The 27369-nt window shown below is 38.4% G+C and overlaps 1 protein-coding gene across 2 annotated transcripts in view; it reads right to left on the bottom strand.

Moving 5' to 3' along the window:
* Positions 1 to 4529: 4529 nt before the first annotated feature.
* Positions 4530 to 27369, bottom strand: part of LOC109265359 (uncharacterized) — a 45051-nt gene continuing 22211 nt past the window's right edge. Inside the window, exons 5-8 of one of the 2 annotated variants that reach the window (XM_053895987.1) lie at positions 24418 to 24878; positions 17332 to 17430; positions 15378 to 15477; positions 4530 to 4939 (exon numbers count right to left, since the gene is read on the bottom strand). In XM_053895987.1, coding sequence (XP_053751962.1) covers positions 4711 to 4939; positions 15378 to 15477; positions 17332 to 17430; positions 24418 to 24878 — 889 coding nt within the window. In that variant the 3' untranslated portion in view covers positions 4530 to 4710. The remainder of the gene's footprint in view (positions 4940 to 15377; positions 15478 to 17331; positions 17431 to 24417; positions 24879 to 27369) is intronic. The other variant, XM_019446481.2, reaches the window with a different exon arrangement.

The raw sequence follows: 27369 nt of genomic DNA, 5'->3' as shown, positions 1-27369 counted from the left end.
TTATTATAAAATCAATAATACCTATATATTTCTTGCTAAATGACTATAAATACTATGTCTAGATTGCTAGTTTTTTTTTACAGTACTATATATAATATAAATGTATGTATATGTATACACACAAATGCATACAAACACACACACACACACACACACACACACACACATAAATTCCAAGTATTTACATTGTTCCTGTACTTGTCATCCTTAATGGGAATGCTATGTAATGTAGTGGGAGAATTCACACTGCTCTCTTCCCAGTCTTTCCTTTTTACCCATGGCCTTCTCCCACTCACCTAGATCTTGAACAGCACCTGTGGCTTCAGGAAAGTGTTGTGAGAATAACAGTGTCAAATTCTTGACTTTTGAGATTGAAAAGCTGAGATCTAGACACATGGCAATAGGGATATGGGAGAATACGTAATCTGTCAGGAGCAGATTTTTGTACCGCAAAGGAGTAGGGGGTGGAAAGGAGTATCAGAGGCTAAGTAAGGAAGTTCAGTGAAAGAAACCTCTAGAGAAAAAGCTCTGTGCCATCCTCCTAAGGCCAGTTGCAGGGTGGGTGTGGGGTGGGTGGGGTGGAGCCCTCAGTAGAGTAGTAAATCCCATATGAATTTGAGGGATTTGAAAGCCTGGGCAGGTGGTGAGCCTTGGGGCTGACCTGAGGCCCAACATAACTCAAGAGTAAGAGAATAGATGCATGAGGCTTCTACACAGACGGGAGTGGAACAGCCTTGATTTCCCCATGTTCAGGGTAAGACAAAGCCAGACAAATGTTTCTTGTGTGCTCATAAAGATGTGGGAGTAGCTGAGAAAAAGCCTGGCCTTGGAAGACCTTGCAACTGGAGCCAGAGGGATGCACCCATGAGCTTCAGAGACCAATCACACAGACCATTTAGAATGAAGATGCCTGAGAACCAAACGACACTTCCCCAGCTACTAATGCTTTCTCATTTTATCAGCTCCTTGGAATGGAAATGAACCCTTGGGGAAAGGATACCAGGGTTCTAAGTTTCTGCCACCCGCTGGTAGAATCTATCTAGAAATTAAATTGAGTGTTGAAAAAATAAAGTTGTATTTTCTGCTCATCTGAACATGTGGACTGAAATTTGTATCCATGATAACGGAACCCTGTAGCTCACTCTACTATTCCTCAACCAGTAGATTTTTGGGTTGGCTTCTCTACTCACAGGAAGTGAGATTCCATCAAGGTAGTGCTCTCCCTTGCCTTGGTTAGAACAAACTCAGCTTTGTCTTATCAACAGGTTGATATTTTGGTGAGATTTTTGGGGAGCCAGCATTCCAGAGATCACCATTTAGTTTCGATCTGTTAAGCACACTCACAGCTGAGGGTCTTAGCTCTGGCTTTTCCCTCTGCTTACACTTTTCCTGTCCACAGCACGGTTTGCCCTGCACTGCCATATGTTTCTGCTCACATGGTCCCTTATCAAAGAGGCTTTCTTTGGTCATCCAATATAGAATAGCAATTCCCCATTCCCACCACTCTTCAGTTCCCCTTACCTTGCTTTACTCATTTATTTTTTAAAGCCTCTTTCATCACTTGATATGGTATATATTTGTTTGTTTACTCTGTCTCCCTTCACTAAAATGTAAGCTGCTTAAGGACTTTGTTTTGTTCTCTTCTATATCCCCTGTGACTAAACAGTGTTCATGCTAGTAGGTCCTCTGCAAATATTTGTTGAATCAACGAATATTTTCTACAGACACATTTTTGTTTCAATGTTCTGCATTCATTTCCCTTTCTAAATATTGCTCTTCAGTTTCCCTGTAACAAATCTCCTGACAAACAGGAACTTTATATTCCTCTCTACTCTAATCTGACATATGATAGATGCTCAATAAATATTTACTAAAGGAACAAAAAGAAAGGAGAAATGCATAGATGAATGAATAAGACATGTGGTAGCAATGGTGTGGCTGATTGACAGCAGTGTGAGGTAGCAAAATAACCTCATGCCCTCTTCTTTGATCCCTCTCTCGTCTCCTCCCCTACTCCCACGATGGCTTATCCAGATTGTTAGCTAAGTGCTTGAATATGCAAAAATTAGTTGGATGGGGCATATAGCTATAAAGAGCTGAATTTCTCTTTCATAAGAAAATGAAAAGATTTGGAGGGTGGGGAATGAAAAGGGACAAGGGCTTTTAAAATAGAAGGGATAAGAATAAAAGAGGATCCTGGAGAGGAAAATGAAAAAGTGGACATGAAGCACTTTTAAAACATGTTTGTACATTTTACACTTCATTTGAGATGTTTGATGCAGCATGCAGTAAGTTTCCTGTGACCCAAACCACCAACAAATGTGGCCATCCTCACAGAGGGGTTTTTATGTTTGAAAATCAAAAAAGGAGCAAATTTCCCAATTGTCTCAAATAAAAGAGAGCCAGAATAAACCCACAGTTACAAGGCAGAGTGGAGAACAAGATTCAAAGGAGGCAGGGAGTCAAAGTCAGAGGAGACGGTGAGATTATAACCCCTGAGAATTTTGCAGCAATCTTGAGAAGGATGTGAGACTTTCTTTTCTTTTTTTTAAATTTTGTTTTAACGTTTATTTATTTTTGAGAGAGAAAGAGAGAGAGCACGAGAGGGGGAGGTGCAGAGAGAGAGACACACACACAGAATCCAAAGCAGGCTCCAGTCTCTGAGCTGTCAGCACAGAGCCTGATGTGAGGTTTGAACCCATGAACCGTGAGATCATGATCTGAGCCGAAGTCGGGAGCTTAACCCACTGAGCCACCCAGCCCCTGATGTGAGACTTTGTAAGGGTATGGGATGGTGGTACTGCCAGTGCAACCAGTTCTTAAGGGGGCAGAGAGGCCCAGCTGACCCCTGCCCCACCTAAATAACAGTCTTCCTGTTTCAGTTCCCAGCCTTTGTATTCTTGGGGCCTTGCCTTCGTATATGTCCCTCTGCTCCTGAGAGACAGCATTATCATGTGGATGGTGCAAATGGATTCTTTGAGACCTATGGTCTTCTGGCCTGTTGAAATTTGCAAGTCTCAACCTGGAGCAGCCATGAACACATGCGTATGTTTCATTTTCCTTACCTAGTTTCCAAATTAGATTGACCATTTAAACGATTACTTTCCTGTCCTTGCCTCTGTTGGGATGTAGCTCTTTCTCCACCCCTTAACTTACCCACAAGTTCTAATTTGTCTGGAATCTCACATACCTTCTAGGAAAAGAAATGCTACCACATCCAAAAGGTGTAAAGGTTCCCAGGATAACTTGATCTGGCAGGTCACTGAATATGTTGGTGTACGTGCCACCCCAAGGGAGAGCAGAATAGCTTTGGCAGACAGCGAGGCGGCCAGAAGGATAGGTAAAATCCAGGTTAAGGAACTGATACTGATAAAAACCAACAACAATGGTAATAATTATTCTTATATGGAATGATGTTAACTCTTATCCTATTTAATTAGAAAAAAAATTATTTTAATGTTTATTTATTTTTGACAGAGAGAGACAGACAGACAGAGCATGAGTGGGAGGGACAGAGAGAGGAAGACACAGAGTCTGAAACAGGCTCCAGGCTCTGAGCTGTCAGCACAGAGCCCGACACAGGGCCTGAACTCACGGACAGTGAGATCATGACCTGAGCCGAAGTCGGACGCTCAACCGACTGAGCCACCCAGGTGCCCCATATTTAATTTTTTTTCTAATCAACTATTTACAGATGAGCCGACAGAAGTCCAGAGGGGGTGACTCGCTTTCCCATGGTCACTGAGTACAATAATGGTGGTGCCAGGCCATGCCGGGTTCCCTGACTCCCACTTGCATATTCTTCCCATACGTTCATTACTTGCACCCTCATTTTTATTTACTTACTATTTATTTATTTATTTATTTATTTATTTATTTATTTATTAGCTTCAGGTGTAGAAGTTAATAATTCAACACTTACATACAACATCCAGTGCTCATCACAAGTGCCCTCCTTAATACCCATCACCCATTTAACCCACACCCCCTGCCCACCTCCCCTCTGTAAACATCAGTTTTTTACATGCTCATTTTAGCCCCAAACTCTTTGAAACCAGTCTTGTGGATAATAGCAAGGAAGTCTGGTCAGATTGGTTCTATTAATGGAAGAGTCACTGGAAAACAAAGTTGCCCATTGCTACCCAGTATGGCCTGACAGCATGCAGCAGGAGGACTGTGTCTCCCTGCCAACATCTGTGGACAGATGAGAGCAAAGGAGGGCTGAGGGATAATTATGGATATGTGAACAAGTTCACAAAACCTAGCTGCACCAACCTCTTGAGGTCTTTTTCATTTTGGATTTGCAGGAATTTATCACAAAATCTCTTTTCTCTCTAAGCTAGATCCTCTTGATGCCCAATGCCCATGTGGTTCTCTCTACTAACCAGGAAAATGAAGGAGAACTTATTTTCTCAGAACCATGTGAGCTGTTGTAGCCTAACAGCTACAACCAGAGGTTCCCTTAAATAGAAGTAAGTCTTGCAGACTAGAGAACTTGCCCCAACCTCTTTCTTGCATTGACTTCTCTTGTCTCCAGCAGGAGGGAAAGTGGACCCTTGAGAGCAAAAGATTGAGGCAAGGCATCAGACTTCCTGTTCCAATACTCATGCGATTTTCTGCTGAAACAGAAATGCCCTACCTCTCGAGACATCCTTTCCATCATGCCCAGCCCCTTCCATCCTCCTTTCCTCTTGGGATTTCAAAAGGATATTAGGTCAAAGAGGAACCGTCTACCAGGGCATAATGGAACTTTTTCATCTCTGGGTCAGCCTCTTTGACTGTTGGCATCTTAGGCTTCCTCTTCAGCAGCTCCAGCCAGAAACATTGGGAAACTTTGGGACTGTTGTCTACCTTCACCACACCTTTAGGATCATTATAGTGGCGCAGGATAAGACATTTGTTGAATCCTTCTTTTTTAAGCTTTGCTTCTTCTGCTTTTCTGTTCAAAGAAAAAAATTCCAGAAGTAGTTAATTTCCTGATCTTATCAAGGGCTAGAGGCTGGGCAATGGCTGTTCTGGCGTCTGTGACCTCACCTTTACTGCCAGTCTAAGAGGCTTCCTTAGATCTGGACAGCTGGATTTTGAAATCTTTAGCCAAGTGTTTATTCAGTGCCTATCATTTGTAAACAGTTTTTGAGGACCTGCTGTGTGTGAAGCACTGGACCAGAAGCTGCAGAAAATGCAGGACTAGTAAGGAGTCCTCTCTCCCCACAGGAGCAACATGATTCAGCATAGACCTTGGACGAGAACTGAGGTGAAACCTGGTGCTAACACTTGGGACTTTAAAAAAGTATGCAAAATACTAAAATCTGAGTCTTAGTTATTTTTCATTTGTAAAATGGGGGTAACAATGCCTCACAGAAATGTAGGGAATCTCTGGTTAATTAATACGCACAGACCTCTAGGCATGGACCCCAGTATTTAGCATGCCTTCTAAATATACTAGTTGTTTTTGTTACAAGTTAGTGACACATACATACATACATGTTCATTAATAATAAGGTGGTAGAGGGGAAGAGTAGGTGAATATGAAACTACATATGTTCTGCATTTCAGACAGAGACCTTGAAATTAAGGTAGGCCCCTTGGAACAGTCATTTAACTATTCACAGATATTCACTAGGTATCTTCCACAGGCAAAATTCATACGTTCTTATGAGATAGGTGCTATTTATCCCCATTCTAAAAAGTCCCTGAATTTTGCAGCTGCATGGTAAAGCCAGGATGCAATGTCATGTATATCAGCTCCAAACTCTCTACTTTCTTCACTTCATGAGACTGTTCCCCATATTTCTAGTGTCAGGAGCTACAGGAGTTGTGGGCATACTATAAAATGTAGACCAATCAGTTAGAGTGGGAGAGATCCAAAGCATAAGAGACTCTTAAAAACTGAGAACAAACTGAGGATTGATGGGGGGTGGGAGGAAGGGGAGGGTAGGTGATGGGTATAAGAGGGTATCTTTTGGGATGAGCACTGGGTGTTATATGGATACCAATTTGACAATAAATTTCATATATTAAAAAAAAATAAAAATAAACAAACAAAAACAAACAAAAAATGTAGACCGACCAGGGCTTTGTATCTGAGGGTCAGCCAATGAAACAGAACTTCCTAGTTCTTGCCCAGCTTCCTGACCGCAACCCACATGCACACACAGCTATGCACACACATATACACTCATGTGCACATACATACACATACATATGCACATATACTCGTGCACTCAAGCATGCCAGATTAGAGCTGTTGGCAACATGCCATTGGAAGAAGCCTCCAGAATCAGGCTGGAAGAGCAGAGACATTCTTGGCCCTCTAGGAGACCAACACCACCTGTTTAACATCCACATGGACTGGATGGCTTGCCTTTACTCCATGGTCCCAGCTACTAAAAGTGGGCTGCAGGGCTTCTGGGTTTAAGACATAATGCAGTGATGGAATTGGGCAGATCTATAACCAACACTTGAAAATAATCAGAAGTGTCAGGACTCTAATTAGGGGAAATGGTAGCTACCTTCTCAGAGAAGAGTTAGGCATTTGGGCATTTCTAACATGGGTATAGAGTGGAATGCAAAACAAACAAACAAACAAGCTTCAGCAACAGGGTAAAAAAAATATTTAAGGCTGCCTTCAGCAAGTCCCTTCAGATTCAGAATACACACAAACAGGAATCCTCAATGTTTCACATTCTAAGGTGCACTTGAAAAGTGCTAAAGTTGAGCTAGCATACTTCAATAAGGGTCTTGGAATGTTTAGAAGAATTGGTCTGTGTGCATGTGTGTGTGTGTGTGTGTGTGTGTGTGTGTGTGTGTGTATGTATGTATGCACATGTGACATTTATTGGTTGAGTGTGGGTTTTGGGGTATAAGAGCTATGCTGAAAGAAAAAATTTTAAATGATTAAAACTCAGAAATTGGACAGGGTGCCTGGCTGGATAAATCAATAGAGCACCTGACTCTTGATCTTGGGGTCATGAGTTGGAGCCCCATGTTATGTGTAGAGTTTACTTAAAAAATAATTAGACAAAACTGGAGGTATCACAATTCCAGATTACAAGTTTTATTACAAAGCAGTAGTAATTAAAACAGTCTGGTACTGGCATAAAAAATAGACACATAGATCAATTGAATAGAATAGAAAGCCCAGAAATAAACCCACAATTATATGGTCAGTTAATCTCTGATGAAGAAGGAATGAATATAAAATGGGAAAAAGTCTCTTCAACAAATGGTGTTGGGAAAACTGGACAGCCATATGCAAAAGAATGAAACTGGATCATTTTCTTATACCATACAGAAAAATAAACTCAAATTGGATGAAAGACCTAAATGTGAGACCTGAAACCATAAAAATCCTTGAAGAAAGCACAGACGGTAATCTCTTTGACATCAACTGTAGCAACATTTTCTAGTGTCTCCTGAGGCAAGAGAAATAAAAGCAAAAATAAACTATTGGGACTATATCAGAATAAAAAGCTTCTGCACAGCAAAGGAAACAATCAACAAAACTAAAAGACAACCCATGGAATGACAGAAGATATTTGCACATGACATATCTGATGAAGGGTTAGTATCCAAAATATATAAAGGACTGATATAATTCAATGTCCCCAAAACAAACAATCCAATTAAAAACTGGACAGAGGACCTGAAGAGATATTTTTCCAAAGAAGACATACAGGTGGCTAACAGACACAGAAAAGATCTCAACATCACTCCTGATCAGGAAAATGTAAATCAAACTTATAATGAGGTACCATTTCACACCTTTCAGAATGGCTAAAATCAAAAACACAAGAAATAACAAGTGTTGGCAAGGATGTGTAGAAAAAGGAACCCTTGTGCACAGTTGGTGGGAATCCAAACTGGTACAGTCACTGTGGAAAACAGCATGGAGGTTCCTCAAAAAATTAAAAATAATGCTGCCCTATAATCCAGTAATTTTACTACTGGGTATTCACCTCCAAAATACAAAAACGCGAATTCAAAGAAATACATGTAACCCTATGCGGCATTATCTACAATAGCCAAATTATGGAAGCGACCCTAGTGTTTATCGACAGATGAATGGATAAAGAAGTTGTGATATATATACACACTGGAATATTATTCAGCCATAAAAAGAATGAAATTTGTTTGGCAACAACATGGATGGTGCTAGAGAGTATAAAGCTAATTGAAATAAATCAGTCAGAGAAAGACAATACTATATAATATCACTTATATGTGGAATTTAAGAAACACAACAAACCACCAAAGGAAAAAAAAGGGAGATAAAGACAAACCAAGAAGCAGGCTCTTAACTATAGAGAACAAACTGATGGTTACCAGAGGGGAAGGGGGTGACAGGATATGGGAAATAGGGGATGGGGGGATGAGAGTACACTTACACGATTTTGAAAAAAAAGTAATTGGAAAATAATATAGCTGATTAATGAAAGGAGGGAAAGGTATATAGTCACACTGCTGTTGGCTTCGGGGGTATTGGGGGTGGGAGTCCCTAGCAATTAGCAAGGTTCACTGGCCCCTCTAAGAGAAACAGGAGCGGGCACTTCTCAGTAAGTTCTGTGGGGAAGGAACCAGAGCCAGAAGGGTGGGCAAGGGCCAGATCTGCCACTCAAAAATGGAAATGCCTGATTAAAACAACTGGTTTCTTTTGACATTTGTTTCTTCTTTTGCTTTCCTCCTCCTCCTGCCACTCCTTCTTCTCTTTTTCACATTCTCATGAAAATGTATCCCATTGTCAAAAATGAGGTGAGTAGGCAGAATTTTTGAGCAATGTGACAAAAAAAGGAGCCCTTATAAATTGCACTCTTCCCCACACCAGAACACACACACGCTACTCCATTTATAAGCATCAAACGCTGGCAGGAATTCAGCCTAAGAGCACACATTTATAGACCAACTGGAAACCTGAGTCTAATTACCATTTACCAAGCCCACATCTGGGCTCTTTCATTCAACGCCTAGACATGATTCTATTTTTCTGTGAGTCTCTACAAATGGACCTTTTGGATTATTCTTAAGAAAGGTAAGTATGCCTCTAAAGTGTAAATACCTATAATCTTTGGGAGAAGAAAAGGCATGCTCCCCCTTCTTACTTGCAAGGCCAAAAATCAAGATACAACAAAGCTCTAGTGCAAAAAACTCCAATGCAAAATCTCCTACCTTATCTGAATGTTACATTATTCAAATACTCAGAGTCGGCAACTATAATTCAGGGAAGTTCCCCATAACTCTTCTTCTTTTTCTAACCCCTTTAAAAGTCCCTAGACAAAGAGTCTTGATTGTTGTGTAAAGACCAATCAGTCTCTCTGCCAAAAAAAAGGCTGCCCTTCACTGCCTTTTCTCGAGGAATTGGCAATGGCAGTAGTTTTGTTCTCCTCTTGCCTGAGAACCAGAAGTTGACCTCTGGATTCTCCAGCAGGTGATAATTAACACCAAATTGATTAGTTCAACAAAGGAGCCCTAATACTTGCATAAAAGGTTTCTTCAAAGTTTTGGGTGGCTGGTCATTCCCAGGAAAAGTCATTGTTGGGCTTACAAAAGAGTTCTTCTCTAAGTCAGAATTTACCCAATTATCCTAGCCCTCTGGTATCTGGACCACTCTAAGAGAGGCTGGAATAGAAAGGGAACTGCATTTCAAATCATCTCAAATCAAATTTGCCTAAGAATCTAAGCTAAATTCAATATGGTGGGGACATTCACTGAATGTCAAACTGAAGGATGCTTGGGCAATATCTAATTCCATTTTACAGATGAAGGAGTCAAAGTACAGAAAAGGGAATTGATAATTGCTAAATAATAGTTACTGTTTACTAAGCATTCATATATTCTACAGATTGTGCTAAGTTATTGAACTGGGTTATTTCACTTAATGCTTTCAATAACCCTATGAGGTAAATTCTAGTAGAACCTCCATTTTATATGAGGAAGATAAGGTTTTGAGAAGCAGAATAAGTGCCCCAAATACTATGGTTGGCAAATGGGAGCATAAGACTTCTGTGAACTTCAAAGCTTGAAGTTCTGCCCCTTTACAGACATAGCCTCTTGGAACACAGGTCACACAGCTAAGAAATGGCAGGGTCTGAGTTAGGAGTGAGTCTGGATTCCCAGTCTAATGCTTTTGTACCACCATACTCTAATAGTACATATGAATAAAATCAGAAGACTAGAACTCTACCAGCTACAGCCCAAAGATCTGATTCTCTGATTCAGGCCCAGACAAAAGGTCTAGGTAAACCCAGTGTGGAGGATGTGCTTTGCTGTAAGGAGTGTTTTGGGTTCTGGTCTGGGATGGGAGGGTTTGGGTTCTGGTCTGGGATGTAGTGACATTTGTCAGACCAGACTTCCTGTGCCAAGAAAAGAGAGTCTATTTCAAGTGTGTACCTGCCAACAGAGTTAGAGAAGATTCTTTCTTCTCTCATTTCCCTGTGTCTGACTTGATATAATGTTCTGTGTTGAGCAAATGTGGTAGAAATTTGGTAGGGTACAAAGGCCGATAGTTATGATTTGCCAAAAATTGCATTTCATCCAACAAGCATTTTTTTTCAATCTACTTATTAATCACTCACCCTGGGAACCAAGGGATGTTAAGATTTGGCTGATTTTCTTGCAGAAATGTTTTGTAATGCACATAATGTAAAGTTACATGTGTTCTTTTTGAAGCTTGGATTCTGTATATGATAAATCCCTTGGGAACAAATTTTCATTGTTAAAAACCCACTCCCTTGAGATAGTTTATTACTATGGGTAATGTGTAACAGCATCAGACTCATCCCTGGTGCTGTGTGCCAGCTAAATTCACCTCCTCCATCTACTCTGCCAAGCCATCTCTTCTTCAGTCTAAACTGACTTGTCTCAAGAAACCACTTCTGACAGTACTGGGTTATTATTAAAAAATGCTTTTAGCTTGCTTAGTGCTTTAGTGTCTACAAAGTACATTTATATACATATATATATATAGTCACAACAACCTGCCGTAAGCAGAAGACCTGTTATTATCCCTAAATGACTAAAGAAGCAGAGGTTCAGGGAGTTCAAGTGACTTACACAAGATCCCACACCCATTGACTAATGAACCTAGATGTTTTGACTCCAGTTTTTTTTTCTTTCAATTTTTGCTGTAGTCTTTATTTTTCAGAGCAGTTTTAGGTTCACAGCAAAATTGAGTGGAAAATACAGAGAGTTCTCATATACTCCCTACAAGTTTGTTGTTTTTTTTTTTCTTTCGTTAAAATTTGCTGCCTGGTCCACATCACTTGAGGACTTCTTTAAACTTGAAAAATTAATTGAATTGTAAGCTCACCTGGAAGAAGAAATTTGTAAAATTGGTTAAGATGTTTTTGATGTAGAAAGAGTAATCATGGCACAAAAACAGTCACTGAGATCAACAGAACAGAATAGAGAACCCAGAAATGGACCCACAAACATATGGCCAACTAATCTTTGACAAAGCAGGAAAGAATATCCAATGGAATAAAGACAGTCTCTTCAGCAAGTGGTGTTGGGAAAACTGGACAGCGACATGCAGAAAAATGAACCTGGACCACTTTCTTACACACAAAAATAAACTCAAAATGGATGAAAGACCTCAATGCAAGACAGGAAGCCATCAAAATCCTTGAGGAGAAAGCAGGCAAAAACCTCTTTGACCTTGCGCACAGCAACTTCTTACTCAACATGTCTCTGGAGGCAAGGGAAACAAAAGCAAACCTGAACTATTGGGACCTCATCAAAATAAAAAGCTTCTGCACAGGGAAGGAAACAATCAGCAAAACTAAACGGCAACCGATGGAATGGGAGAAGATATTTGCAAACAACATATCAGATAAAGGGTTAGTATCCAAACTCTATAAAGAACTTATCCAACTCAACACCCAAAAAACAAATAATCCAGTGAAGAAATGGGCAAAAGACATGAATAGACACTTTTCCAAAGAAGACATCCAGATGGCCAACCGACACATGAAAAAATGCTCCACATCTCTTATCACCAGGGAAATACAAATCAAAACCACAATGAGATATCACCTCACACCTGTCAGAATGGCTAACATTAACTACTCAGGCAATGACAGATGTTGGTGAGGATGTGGAGAAAGAGGATCTCTTTTGCATTGCTGGTGGGAATGCAAACTGGTGCAGCCACTCTGGAAAACAGTATGGAGGTTCCTCAAAAAATTAAAAATAGAACTACCCTATGACCCAGGAATTGCATTACTAGGTATTTATCCAAGGATACAGGTATGCTGTTTTGAAGGGGCACATGCACCCCAATGTTTATAGCAGTGCTATCACCAATACCCAAAGTATGGAAAGAGCCCAAATGTCCATCGATGATGAATGGATAAAGAAAATGTGGTATATATATATATATATACACACACACACACACACACACACACACAATGAAGTATTACTCGGCAATCAAAAAGAATGAAATTTTGCCATTTGCAACTATGTGGATGGAACTGGAGGGTATTATGCTAAATGAAATTAGTCAGTCAGAGAAAGACAAATATATGACTTTACTCATATGAGGACTTTAAGAGACAAAACAGATGAACATAAGGGAAGGGAAGCAAAAATAATATAAAAACAGGGTGGGAGGGACAAAACATAAGAGACTCTTAAATATGGAGAACAAACAGAGGGTTACTTACTGGAGGGGTTGTGGGAGGGGGGGATGGACTAAATGGGTAAGTGGCATTAAGGAATCTACTCCTGAAATCATTGTTGCACTATATGCTAACTTGGATGTAAATTAAAAAAATAAATTAAATAAAAATACAAATTAAAAAAAAAAAAGAAAGAGTAACCAGAGGAGGTTTGCTGTACCAGTAATTAAGATACAAATACCTAATATTTACCGAATGCCTAGTTGTACTAGGAAGCTTTACAACTGCCCTAAAAGGTAGCTACTATGATTACCTTCATTTTACAGATGAAGAAAATAAGGCAAAGGGAAATTAGTGACTTTCCCAAGGTCACATGCATGGATGGAGCTGGGATTTTAGACCAATCAATTTGACTTTAAGCCCTCTTTCTTAACACCATACTTGTTTCTCTCATATTATATAATCTGAATAATTAAAATAGCTGAAAACTCAGGTAGATCAATGAAATAGAACAGACAGCTCAGAAGAAGACTCTAATATATATAAGACTGAAGATTAATTTAAGCTGAGAACTCAAATCTGTGTATTCAATACCTGGCTCCAGAGTGATGATAGAGTGCTGTGGTTAGATGCACAGGCTTTGGTATCAAACAAATCTAAGAGTAAATAGCAGCTCACTCACTCCCTAGCTTTCTGACCTTGGCATAAAAGCAGTGACTTACTCATGGAGGCATGTAAATTGCTTCGTGCGGTGTGTTACACAAAAGAAGCACTCAATAAACATTAGCTATTTTTATTAGCACTCAGTAAACACTAGCTGTCATTATTATTGGCATGGGAGAATTAAAGCTAGGATCTTCATACCATACACAATTTCCAGTAAGTGGAGAAAAAAGAAGTTAAAAATAGAGTAGGTCTATCTAATTTTAGCATGAGGAAAATTTTTCTAGTTATAAAAACAAGGGGAAAAATCTTAAAACAAAATATTGATACTTGTACAATAATAAAAGTTAACTTAAATACTATGCCTAGGTGTTTTAAAACAGCTGTAATATGATGTAAAATTAGACACTAAATTTACCAATATACTGAATTTACTAATTTAAATTTAAAAATTCCTGGAGATTCAACCAATAAAGAGTAATTTCTAGTGAAACTAAGTTTAAAATTTTAAATACAATAATAACTGCAATTTTTAAAACATTTCACTAGAAATTACTCTATGCTGATTAAATCACCAGGAATTTTCATCACAAGATCTAACAATTTAACATGACCACTGTGGCCTGAGCTCTGGGCTTGCTCTGCCTTTCCTAATCCTTAAAGGGGTTTAAAGAGAAAGACACCATTAAAGAGAATGAGTCAGATGATTGCAGGTCCTTCTTTCCCAGTCATTGCACAAGCTGCTCAATTCTCATCCAGAGCAGGAAAGAGGCAGTATTTCTTTTCTTAATGTTTATTTACTTTTGAGAGAGAGAGAGACAGAGACAGCATGAGCAGGGAGGGGCAGAGAAAGAGATACAGAATCTGAAAGAGACCCCAGGCTCTCAGCCTTCAGCACAGAGCCTGATGTGGGGCTTGAACTCATGAACCATGAGATCATGACCTGAGCCAAAGTTGGACACTTACCACTGAGCCACCCAGGAGCCCCAGAGGCAGTATTTTAGAAAAATCTAATAAAGAATTTGACATTACATTATAAAATCTCTCTTAATTTAGATTTATCAATAGTATTAAAATTTATTTGCTTCTGATCTAAACATTTCTCATTTTGCAATTTACCTTTTTGATGTAATTTTATTTTATTTTTTAAAGTTTATTATTATTTTTTAGTAATCTCTACACCCAACATAGGGCTCGAACTCATGACCTTGAGATCAAGAGTCACATACTCTTCCAACTGAGCCAGCCAGGTGCCTCTGTGTGTATGTAATTTTAAATAAATGTTTTAAATACTAAGTATGTATCCCATTTAAAACATAACTCACAAAGCAATAGTAGTTATTTTCTCACCGAAGTCCAGGTGGGAACCTGGAGTGAAAATAAAGCATGGTTGAAAGTGGGTGCATTTTGGAGTCACATAGACCCAGGGTCACCCCTGGCTCTGCCTTTTTCTAGCTGTATGACTCTAAACAAATTGCCACATTTTGTGGCACTATTAGTGTCCTCACCTGTAAAATGGAGATGATAATCCTCTCTCTCTCTCTCTCTCTCTCTCAGTTGTTCTAAGTAGTATAGATAATAAATGTAAAGCATCAGCTCCACTGTCTAGCCAGAGTAGAAATTTTGCCAATGCTTGCTGTGGTTACTATCACCTCCTAATTGTTTGATTCTTACCACCTCCTAATTGTTGATAGTTAACTTGCTGAGATGTTTAGTTTCCCATTTGAGGTACACGGGGACTAGTTTTATATTTCCTTGGAACAGTGCTTTCCCTATGGCTGGCGCTTCTTTCCCTGACTTCTTTTCTTCTCTCCCTCCTCTCCACTGTTTTCACACAGGATCCTGTGCTGGTCACCTGACAAGGCTGATTGACTGGTAAGTCGTGTAGCACAGACTGACTTATTTCCGTGAGTTACCAGGAAAAGAAGGGTTGTGTGTGCATGTATGTACATACTTTTTTCACATTACAAACACGACAAGCAAAGCAATAGAGTGACTTGCCCAGGGTCCCACAGGCTCTGCATCTCTTCTTGCCTATCTATGCATCACACGCCTCATAAAAGTATATGATTCTAAAGATTTCAGAGGGCTCCCTACATTTGAATTATGGCTTCTTGTAGTCTCTTCACAGCAGTATTGAGGATTGTCTTCCATTTCAGAATTTCTAATTTTGAGTGAGGATGTTGAAAGATCCAACCTTAAAACAACAACAACACACATAGTAACTCAAAATGGCTATTTAAAAATTTATCTCCATGCCAGTACTCACTAGATAAATCCTGCTCAGCTATCAGTCTACCCAAGCCTACTTGAAAAAGGAACCAAAATCCATTCATATTAAAGTGTAAGCAATTAGCTTAAGAATTACCTCTTCTCAGGAGATTTTAACTAAAATGGGATCAAAGCTTTAACCCCAAGGAATTAAATCCCTATGAAGACCTCTGAAGAAGTAGAGGCCTTTTAAAAATCCCTACAAACCTGTAGACCTACAGATCAGATTCTTCAGCATTCCCCAGTCCCGGGACAGAATCCCATCTCTCAAGAGAGAATAGTTTATTGGTAGTCAGTAGACGTGGGTTCTGTTCCTGAGTCTTCTCTGTGGACACTGGAGGAAAAGAAGCACTTTCTTTCTAGGCAAGGAGCATGTGACTCTAGGGGCAGTGACTATCTCCTTATGTTCACTGTGTGAAGCAAGCCTAACCATAGAAATTTGCCAAGCAGGGATGGACAGAGAAGAATCGCTGCAAGTGTTGAGTCATACATCCTGCCTTGGACCTTTGCTCCTGTGGTTCTTCCTTTAATCTTGTGAGTTACCCCCAATACACGAGCACAGGATTCTCCTGTTGCTGAAGCTAGTGTGAGTTGGGTTCTTGTCACCTACAGCTTAAAGATTCCTGACTAACATAATCACATTCAGGTTCATCATCACTGGATCAAGAGAACCATCCTTACCTCAGATTGGAAAGGCTGAACAAATTCTATCCTCATTTCCTTAAGGTTAGATAATGCATTGTTGCCAGCCTCCCACTGTGGGATTTCAGTCCTGCCTTTTAATGACTAAAGGCTGGCTCCTTGCTCACAGACTATCTGCTTGTCATTCAGTTTCCTGCTGAGGGATTTCCTGTCACTGACTTTACCTACTTATTTGGACTCCTGGGCATTTTCATGCAGAACTCTCTGGATACTTTATAATTTACTTCATTCCTATTTGCTGTTTTGCCCTACTTACTGTGCTTATTCTTAGCATATGCATATTTCCTCAATATCTATCCCTCTTCAGTGAGACAGTTCCAGTCCTAACTTGATTCCTAAATACATCAAATTCAGAAGCATATGTAGGGAACGGGGAAGTATGGGAGGGACACTGGACGCCTAAAAGCATATTCCCTAAAAGCAGAAACTTCAACAGGTCTTAAAGTTCCTAGATTATGATGAAAAGATTATGAGAAGCAAATCTATGAGACCCATGGCAGTCAGCCCCAACTCCTACTCACTCCCTGAGCCACACAGCTATATTATGTCTGTATTTCAAGGGATGACGAGGTTCCCTTTTCCTAACAACCTATATCTTATCCCTTTTATAACCTCATAAAGGGATCATCTGTATTCTTCCTAGATTTGTGTAACCATAATCTTCCTTGGGAAGTCTCCTTTATAACATTTAAACAATTTAAGAACCAAGTTTTGCCTTTTAACCCAGAAGGTTTGGTTCCTAGTCCAAGTTAGTATGTTTTTGTGATGGAAGGCCCTGGGTGCTCTTCTGGGGGGACAGGCATGTCATTGTTCCTGAAGCTAGTTTCTCAGAACCATGAAGAAAAAACTCCTAAGATACAAGAGTGGAGAAATCAGGGAAGGCTGGGGGTGGGGTGGGGGTGGGGGCTGCATTTGAAAACTTTTTGACTTGGAATCCATGAACTTAAATGTCTGGCTCTGACTGAGGTTATACTATGAGGATGACTGAGAGAGTTTTCAAATTCAGGGAATGTAAGTGATTCTCACTCTGCTTGCTCATTAGAGTCAACCCTAATTTGGGTGGGTAAAGGGATCTTACCATTTTCTAAACAGATCTTGGATAACAGGGAGAAGTGGATGACAACAGGTAAATGGCTATCCTGCGGGATCTGTGAATACTGGTTTTGTTTGACAAGAGCTAGGAAAAAAGGAAGGAGGAGGAAGATGAGAGGGCAGAGGGGAAAGAGAAGAGAAAGTGAGTATTTTGCTAAATCATCATCAACACAAAAAACAGTTGTCAATATTTTAATATTCTTATGAGGGCATTAGCAAAATTTTCCATAAGTACCCATAGTGACTCATGAAATATTTTAATTTGCTCTAGAAATGAAACCGTTTTTTAAAATTAAATATCTTTGCATAACTTCTTGATTTACTAAAAGATTGTGTTTATGCTTTTGTTCTAAGAGTTGCCCTTTCACATGAGAACCACTAAAAAAAATTCATGTTTTACTTTCATTTATTTTTTTAGCAATGGGATAACAGTTAGCAGCCTGTTCTGGTTAAAAAAAAAAAAAAAAAAGGCTACATGGACACAAAGCCTCTCTGTATCATTAAGTTTTGTGCTAAAATGTAAACCTAATTCTTTTTTTTTTTAAGTTTATTTACTTTGAGAGAGAGACAGAGAGAGAGAGTGATCTGGGGAGGGGCAGAGAGAGAGAGAGAGAGAGAGAGAATCCCAAGCAGGCTCCCCACTGCCATTGTGGAGCCCGGCGCAGGGCTCGAACTCACAAACCATGGGATCATGACCTGGGCCAAAATCTAGAGTTAGACACTTAACGGACTGAGCCACCCAGGCACCCCAAAATGTAAATTAAGACAAGAAATTCTATTAGTGTATGAAGTGGAATGAAGTCATCTTATAAAATAAAATTAGATCTTAAAATCTATCTAAAAATAAAATATTTAGGGATATTTTGAAAAGAAAGCAAAACTCATGGTAGCTTCTTAAACTTTATATATGAATTGGGAAGTCCTTATTTCCAGGAATCCATACAAATAGTCTGCATCTAAAATTTAAAAAAATAAAAATTAAATTAAAGTAAAGTAAAAAGATGAGAAAATTACAATGATAAAAGTAAAAGAAATAAGGGTACAAGTAAGAATATGCACAATAGGGGCGCCTGGGTGGCTCAGTCGGTTAAGCATCCGACTTCGGCTCAGGTCATGATCTCACAGTTCGTGAGTTCGAGCCCCGCGTCGGGCTCTGTGCTGACAGCTCAGAGCCTGGAGCCTGCTTCACATTCTGTGTCTCCCTCTCTCTCTGCCCCTTCCCTGCTCATGCTGTGTCTCTCTCTGTCTCAAAAATAAATTAACATTAAAAAAAAAAAAAGAATATGCACAATAACTATGGCTAATATTTATTAAGCACTTACCATATGCCAGGCACTATGCTAAGCACATTACATGCATTATAAATTAGTTTATTTCTTTCAACAAAATTCTACAATTAATCATCCTCATTTTACAGAGGAGGAATTCAGGTAAGTCTAGAATAAGACCTAGAAAATTTGCTAGTACTTGTTCTAAGTTCCTAGTGATGTTGATGCACTGGTTCCAGAACCACACTTTGAAAACTGCTACAGAGCATTCCAATCTTTTTATTAACAGCAATCACTTGTTCTTAAAGAGTAAAAATTGTATTGCTAGAATTATCTTGTTAAAGCAAATGCATTAGGCTTCATGAACCATCAGGAACCTGTAATAATACCTATATACCAAAGGGTTACTCTGAGGATAATATGAGATAATGGAAATAATAATAATAAAATAACAGGGGTGCCTGGGTGGCTCAGTCAGTTAAGCATCTGACTTTGGCTCAGGTCATGATCTCATGGTTCATGAGTTCAAGCCCTGCATTGGGCTCTCTGCTGTCAGAGCAGAGCCTGTTTGGGATTCTCTCTCTCTCTCTCTCTCTCTCTCTCTCTCTCTCTCTCTCTCAAAATAAATAAACATTAAAAAAATAATAAGATAACAAATACATAAGTAGTGTCTACCATTGGGTGATGAATGTAAGTGTTTAACCAGTATATTGCACACCTGAAACTAACATGACACTGTATGTTAACTGGAATTTAAATAAAAACTTTAAAAAAAAAGTAGTATCTACTATATCTAGATACTTTTCCAAGTGTTTTAGTGTTAACTTATTTAATATTCAGAACCACCCAGGAAAAAGATATGGTTTTTAGTACGATGTTACAGATAATGAAACTGAGACAAAGAGGGGTTATGAAATGTGTTCATAATTATATGAGCTCAAAGTTATATAAGCAGTAATGCAATAGCCAGGATTTGGACCCAGGAATCCTAAAAGCAAAGGCTTAATCACTACACTAGTTTACTTCTCTATCTCAGAGGGGTCATTGTAGAGATAGCAACCACTACTATTTATTCTCATTGTCAAAATCATTATCACTATTACAATAGCAGAATGAGAATTAGGGATAAGATAGCAGAAAGGCTACTATATTGGGAGTTAGAAGACCAGGGTTGGGATCACAGCTCAATCAGAAACTGTATGACTTTAGGCAAGTTACTCAGCCTTTTGGAATCTCAGTTTTCTTCTTAGTGAAACAGAAACCCTATTAGCTGCCTGACAGGGATATCTGGACAACTAAATTAGATAATAGCTAGAAAGATCCCTATGATCTATAAAATGTTATAATCGAATATGATTTTAATATTTAAAATATCAGCTCTTTTGCTATGTTGAAACTTGCTTGTATATATCAACACAATAGAAGCTAAAGTGAGAAATCTTAAAAGTACTGAAAATAAAGCTTCACTCTGGGGGTAAAAGTGGGGTCTACCTGTACTCTCCAGAATGTAGTGCTAAGCTCTGGTGAGGTTCTTCATCCTTTTTAAATTGCATGTTTGTGCCAGTCACTCATATCTCCCTATTAAGTTTTCTGAAATTATTATCAGCAAAAATTTCAGACCCCTAAGACTTTATTATTATTTTTAACATTCTTGGGTTTGGTACTTGCAAATGTTTTCAGCATCTGAGAAGAGCATCAATGTCTTGGAATTAAATAGGTAACTTCATCAAAAAAATTTTTTTTTAACATTTATTTTTGAGAGAGAGAGAGAGACAGAGAATGAGCAGGGGAGGGGCAGAGAGAGAGGGAGACACAGAATTGGAAGCAGGCTTCAGGCTCTGAGTGGTCAGCACATAGCCCGATGAGGGGCTCGAACCCATGAACCATGAGATCATGACCTAGCCAAAGTCGGACGCCTAACCGACTGAGCTACCCAGGCACCCCAGTAACTTCATCTTAACAGTGAAAAATCTGGAGGCTAAGAACAGGCAAAGATCAGGTGGCAGGAGAGAGCAACATTCTGAGAGGATGATGGTCCCTCAGAAGTGAGGGAAGAAGAAAGCAGAATTGATTTCTCCATGAGGCACATGTCTAGAAGCCCGCCAAAATGTTTTAATTTTAGTTTCTTTTAAAGCAGAAGAAGAAACTGAATAAGACAATAATGAATAAATAATAATGAGTCTAGCTGGATTAGATTTATCTTTGTAATAATGCAGTCATAAGATATAGTTTTTAATAACTTCTATGAAGTAAGGGACACAGTGAAGGGAAAAGCACCAGAGCCCACAAAAGCCCTAATTTGGCCCAGGGAGTGAGGGAACACAAATGTGGTCGTAGGCAGAAAGGAACTGTGGAAGCAGCATCAACTCAAGTGTCTCTAAAATGGGCCATTTTGTACTATTTCACATATATATCATATTATCACAAGTTCCTGGTTTTAGGCTTACAGACTCAACTCTTCTCACTCTGAAATTAAATGCCCCCTTGTGTATATATACCTGCCCTTTCACTCAGTTCCTTTTATTTACCACCTTATAAGAAGGAAAGCTTCCTTTTTCACAGTTAGCTTAGTCCCCCATCTTGTTTTCTATTGTGATAAAGTATACATAATACAAAAATTTACCATTTAACCATTAAGATATTTTTATTGTGGTTAAATTTGCATAATGTAAAATTTACCATTTTTACCATTAAAAATTTTTTTTAATGTTTATTCATTTGTGAGAGACAGAGAGAGACAGAGCATGAGTGGGGCAGGGGCAGAGAGAGAGGGAGATATAGAATCCAAAGCAGGCTCCAGGCTCCAAGTTGTCAGCATACAGCCCGACTTGGGGCTTGAACTCACAAATCGTGAGATCTTGACCTGAGATGAAGTCAGATGCTTAACCAACTGAGCCACCCTGGTGCCCCCCATTTTAACCATTCTCAAGTGTACAGTTTTGAAGCATTAAGTTCATTCAAGTTCATTTACACTGTTGTACAATCATCACCACCACCATTCATCTTCAGAAAGTTTTCTTCTTCCTCAATTGAAATTCTATAACCATTTAACAGTAACTGCCTATCCTCCCTTCCTGCCAGCCCCTTGCAACTACCATGCTACTTTCTGTCTCTACGAATTTGATTACTTTAGGTATCTCATGTAAGTGGAGTCATGGTATATTTGTCCTTTTGTTCTGGCTTACTTCACTTAGTATAATGTCTTCAAGGTTCATCTACATTATAATGTGTATCAGAATTTCATTCCTTTTTAAGGCTGAATAACATTCCACTGTATATATATACCATAATTTGTTTAACCATACACCTGTCTATGGATGTTTGAGTTGTTTCCACCTCTTGGCTATTGTAAATAATGCTGCTATAAGCATTGGTATACAAACATCTGTTTGAGTCCCTGCTTCTAATCACCTCCAGTTGAAGATAACTTCTTCCAGGCCTCAAATTATTTTTTTTAGTTTATTTATTTATTTGGAGAGAGACAGATTGGTAGAGAAAGAATCCCAAGCAGGTTCTGAGCTGTCAGCACAGGGTTTGATGCAGAGCTCGATCCGCAAACCATGAGATCATGACCTGAGCTGAAACCAAGTGAGCTGTTTAAACGACTGAGCCACCCAGGCACCCTTGGCCTCAAATTATTTTTAAAAACAATGTCTGACACAAGACAAAAATAATCAAATTCACAAGGAATCAAGAGAACATGAATGAGAACCAGCAGAAACAAAAGGAGGACCCCACAATAGATTCACATAAATATACCAATCTGATTTGTGAGAAAGATACAAAAGCAATTCAATGGAGGAAAGACAGCATTTTCAACAATGATGCCGAAGCAACTGGACAACCATAGGCAAAAAAATGAACCTCAGTGTAGGTCTCACACTTTATACAAAAGGTAATGCCAAATGGGTCATGGACTTAAATGTAAAATGTAAAACTAAAATGTAAAACTATAAAACTTTTAGGAAAAAAAATAGGAGAAAACCTTCAGGATTTAGGGGTAGGCAGAGAACTCTTAGCCTTGATACCAAAAACACTATTCATAAAAAGATTTTTCAAAAGTTGGACTTCATCAAAATTTAAAACTTTTTCTTTGCAAAGGACCCTATTAAAAAGATGAGAAGACACTGGGAGAAAATATTTGGAAAGCACATATACAACAAAGGACTAGTATCTAGAATATATAAAGAACTCTCAAAATTCAACAATTAAAAAAACAATCCAATTAGAAAATTAAGCAAAGACACGGGAGATATTTCACTGAAGAGGATATACAGATGGCAAATATTCAATATCATTAGCCATTAGAGAAATGCAAATTAAAACTATAATGAGATATTACTACACACCTACAAGAATGGCTAAAATAAAAAGTGGTGATAATACCCAAATGCTGGTGAGAATGTGGAGAAATGGTATCACTCATACATTGCTGGTAGGAATGTAAAACAGTAGAGCCATGGAGTGCCCGGCTGGCTCAGTCAGAAGAACATGTGATTCTTGATCCTGGGGTCGTGGGTTCAAGCCCCATGTTGGGTGTAGAGATTACTTAAATAAAACTTAGAAACAAAAACAAAAACAAAACAAAAAACCAGTACAGCCTCTCTGGAAAATAGTTTGAAAGTTTCATATAAAAGTAAACATGCAGTTGCCACATAGCCCAGCAATTGTACTTCTGGGCATTTATCAAAGAGGAATCTAAACTTATATTTACATAAATCCTATACCCAAATGTTTTAGCAGCTTTCATAATAGCTAAAAACTGAAAGAAAAAAACCCCAAACAAACAAACAAACCCAAATACCTAGATGTCCTTCAAGGAAGGAATGGTTAAACAAACTGTAGTACATTCATACCATGGAATACTACTGGGCAATAAAAAGGAACAAGCTACTGATACATACTACTTGGATGTATCTCCAGAGAATTAAGCTTGCTGAAAAAAGGCAATCACCAAAAGTTATACATTGCATGATTCCATTCATATAACATCCTTGAAATGACAAAAATTAGAAATGTATAACACGTTGGTGGTTGTCAAGATTAAAGAGGGGGTGGAAGAAGGAGGGAAGTGGGTGTGGTTGCAGAAGGACTCCATGAATGGTTCTTGCCTTGATAGAAATGTTTTGAATCCTGACTGTATCAATGTCAATATCCTGGCTGTGATATTGTACTATAGTTTTGCAAGATGTTGTCATATAGAGAAAGGGTAAGGGTATATGGTATCTCTCTGTATGTGGATCTACAATCATCTTAAAATAAAAAGTTAATTAAAAAAATTACATATGTGGCTAGCATCATATTTATTTTGGACCCTGCCACTGTAAAAGAATTTGTAGGATCCCTTAAGGCAGAGAATTCATATCACATGAATGTAAAGTGTAACAGATGCTTACAATGAAAGCACTATAAATTTTTGTATCTTTCTCCTGACATTCACTAACACTTATTAAAATTATTAACACAAACCAAATATATATCACTAATATAATGTTTTGTCAACATCTCACTCACTTGCTATTTTTATTCATTTTTTAAAAATGTTTATTTTTGAGAGAGAGAGAGTGTGCAATAGTGAGTGCGCATGAGTGAGGGGGGAAAGGCAGAGAGAGAGGGACAGAGAGAATCCCAAGCAGGCTCCACACCCAGTGCAGAGCTCCACGTGGGGTTCAGTCTAACAAACCTGAGCTGAAATCAAGTCAGGCGATTAACTGACAGAGCCACCCAGGCGCCCCTTTATTCCTTTAAAAAAAAAAAAAAGAAACCTGGAGGATTATTTATAAATCTAATTAACTTCTACTCACCCGATGAAACAGGGTGGTCTTTTTTTGCTTTCACAAGATGATTTTCCTTATGATATTCCTCTCTTGCACAGGTGCTGATTTGGGTCATGTTTTTGGAATCTCTTTTTAAGGCATTGTTTTTCTTCAAATTTTTCGTTGCACACTTACAAACACCTTCAATAAGATCATGCCAGCTGTAATTCATAAGATTTACAATTCCCGCAGGGAAAGTAATGTTATACTCAGCATATTTCTGCAATATCTCCCCAAGTTCACTCAGTATTTCAGCAGCAATCAGTTTATATTCTTCAAATAGATTCTTTTGCCGGTATATTTTGGTGAATCGAAGGTTAGATGAAAACTTGGAAACACCAGAAATTTGTGAGATCCCAGATGAATGGAATTCATCTTTCTTCTCACATTCAGATACTGTAGATAGTCTTGCTTCCTTTTGTTCTTTAGATACTGTACTGTTTGTACGCCTGTAAAAAACATATGTAAGCCTTAAAAGATATTTTATTTTCTTTAACTCAGTAATTCAACTTCTGGAAATCCATCTTAAAATGTAATAAAAAGGATGTATAATATCTGTGAATAAAATTGCTAACTGTAACATTATTTGTTGATATTAGAAAAAATTGAAAAAAAAAGAATGGCCCATAAGGATATAGCTAAGTAAATAGTGCCATGCTCATACAATGGGTAGCATGAAGAATTGTTTGGAAAATTGCTCTTAATAATTTGGGAAAATGCTTATGTTATAATATTATATAAAGATTATACACGGTTATATATGTGGAATGATCTCAAATGTAAATGTATGTACCATATATCTGCTAGTACAGAAACTAAGCAAATATCCTCCAAAAAAGTAAATTGATTATGGGATTGTGGAAGTCATTTTTTTGCCTTCTTTTATACTTTATACTTTTCTAACTTTTCTACAATTAATATTTATTACATTTATGAACAGAAGATAAAAACCAGTATATGTGTGTACTGCTTATTCATTATCTTAATTATAAGACAAGACAGAGGTCATTTCTTCCAAAGAGCCTTCCCTGAATTTCTTAGGTTAGACTACAAACACGTTGTATGTTCCCTTAGCCTGTCCTACACACCCCATCAGATGTTACTACATTATACTGAAATTCCAAAGCAGCAACAGAAACAGATCTGCAAAGGTCTAGATATCTCATATACTGGAATTTTCAGCCACAGTTTACAAAACAACTATGCATACCATGTTTAAAACTTGCAAGTGATCTACTCCTTTTGGTAATAGCATCTAGGTAATTCAAAGTAACCCTTTCTTGGAGACAACTAGAAAAGCTGGACCAAAAAAATTTTTTTTTTCTTAAAGACTACAGAGAGCTAACAAGATAGTGAGGAGTTACTATCAGTATCTGGAAGAAGATTGAAATCCAAAGAGAAAAACCCCATATTTTCCCCCTTTGTGGAAGGTTAGAGGTATGGAAGGAAAATTTACCAATTCTATAAGATGCATCTGAGAGGCTTAAAGACTGGTCAGGACTTTTGATAGCTTTGTGGGGGCTAAGTGTTCAAAATTTGGAATCTAGGGCCTTCCATGGCAAGGTTATTGGTTGAGACTCGAAAGGCTGTGGCCTAGGAGTAAGGATTATCCAGAAGTACACCTAGACCAGCACATTATAACACAGCTTCAAATTATCTCATTTCCTGACATTGAATTAAGGTGACCCCTAAGTGTTGCTATCCACAAACTCCTGATGGAAACAAATGTAAATCTCGTCCAGTAGAAGTTGACTTCATCCTAGCCCTCAAATAATTTTTTTAAAAGTTTTTTAAAGTTTTTAGAAGTTTACTTTGAGAGAGAGAGAGAGAGAGAGAGCGAGCTGGGGAGGGGCAGAGAGAGAGGGAGGGAGAATCCCAAGCAGGTTCAGCACTGTCAGTGCAGAGCCTGATGCAGGGCTTGAAATCACAAACCGTGAGAACATGACCTGAGCCAAAATCAAGAGTCGGAGGCTTAACTGAATGAGCCACCCAGATGCCCCCAAATTATTTTTAAAAATAGTTTTCAAATACAGTATGTGACACAAAGTGTTTTAAAACACAAGATTTACAAGGAATCAAGAGAACGTGAATGAGAGCCAGTAGAAACAGCAACTAATAAAATAGAACCATAGGGAGATATATAGTTTAAAATAACTCTGCTTACTATGACGAAGGAAATTGAGAATGTTTGCAAAGAACTGAAAGCTACACACACACACACACACACACACACACACACACACACACACACACACATGAGCATGTTTGAAAAAGAACCAGATAGAAATTATAAAGCTGAAACATATCATAAGCCAAATTAAGAACTCAGTAGATGGGTTTAACAGCATATTAGACACAAAGCTGAAAAGAAAATTAGTTAAACGAAAGACAAGTCAGAAGAAAATCTTCACAATGAAGTATAGAAAGATAAAATTGAGCAGAAGTAAGATCATAAAATACCATCTGTTTATAGTCATCAAAATTTACTATTAATTTAAAAAATAAAAGGATAAAATGGAGGGGGATCCTGTTGGTAAATTAAAACACGTGTGTTATTTGACTCACCCCATGAATTTATATATATAACACTAACCAACTCAGCCACTCAGGTGCCCCTCATATTGACTTCTAAAGATGTAGAGCTACACTGTATGTATACTAGTATTTCACGCTAATATCTATATTAATATGGAATGTATATAAAAGGGAATATACAATTCCATGGCCATTGCTATCCTGAGAGAGAGTGTTTGGCACTCTCTTGGGCCAAAGTTGTTCACCTTTGATAAGACCGTCTGAATTCTTAATGTTTTAACTCTACTACCAAAGTGATTATGGTTAGGATTTGGCCTACCATGTATCTAAACTACCAGGAGAGAGAATGTACTGCTGATCAAGTGGCATTTAAGTCTATTGCTTCCTAGAGGAATTCTTCCAAAA

This window comes from Panthera pardus, unplaced genomic scaffold (genome assembly GCF_024362965.1).
Source record: "Panthera pardus isolate Hobbes unplaced genomic scaffold, ASM2436296v1 HiC_scaffold_6, whole genome shotgun sequence".
Lineage (NCBI taxonomy): Eukaryota > Metazoa > Chordata > Mammalia > Carnivora > Felidae > Panthera > Panthera pardus.
This window is presented reverse-complemented; position numbering and strand designations above follow the sequence as displayed.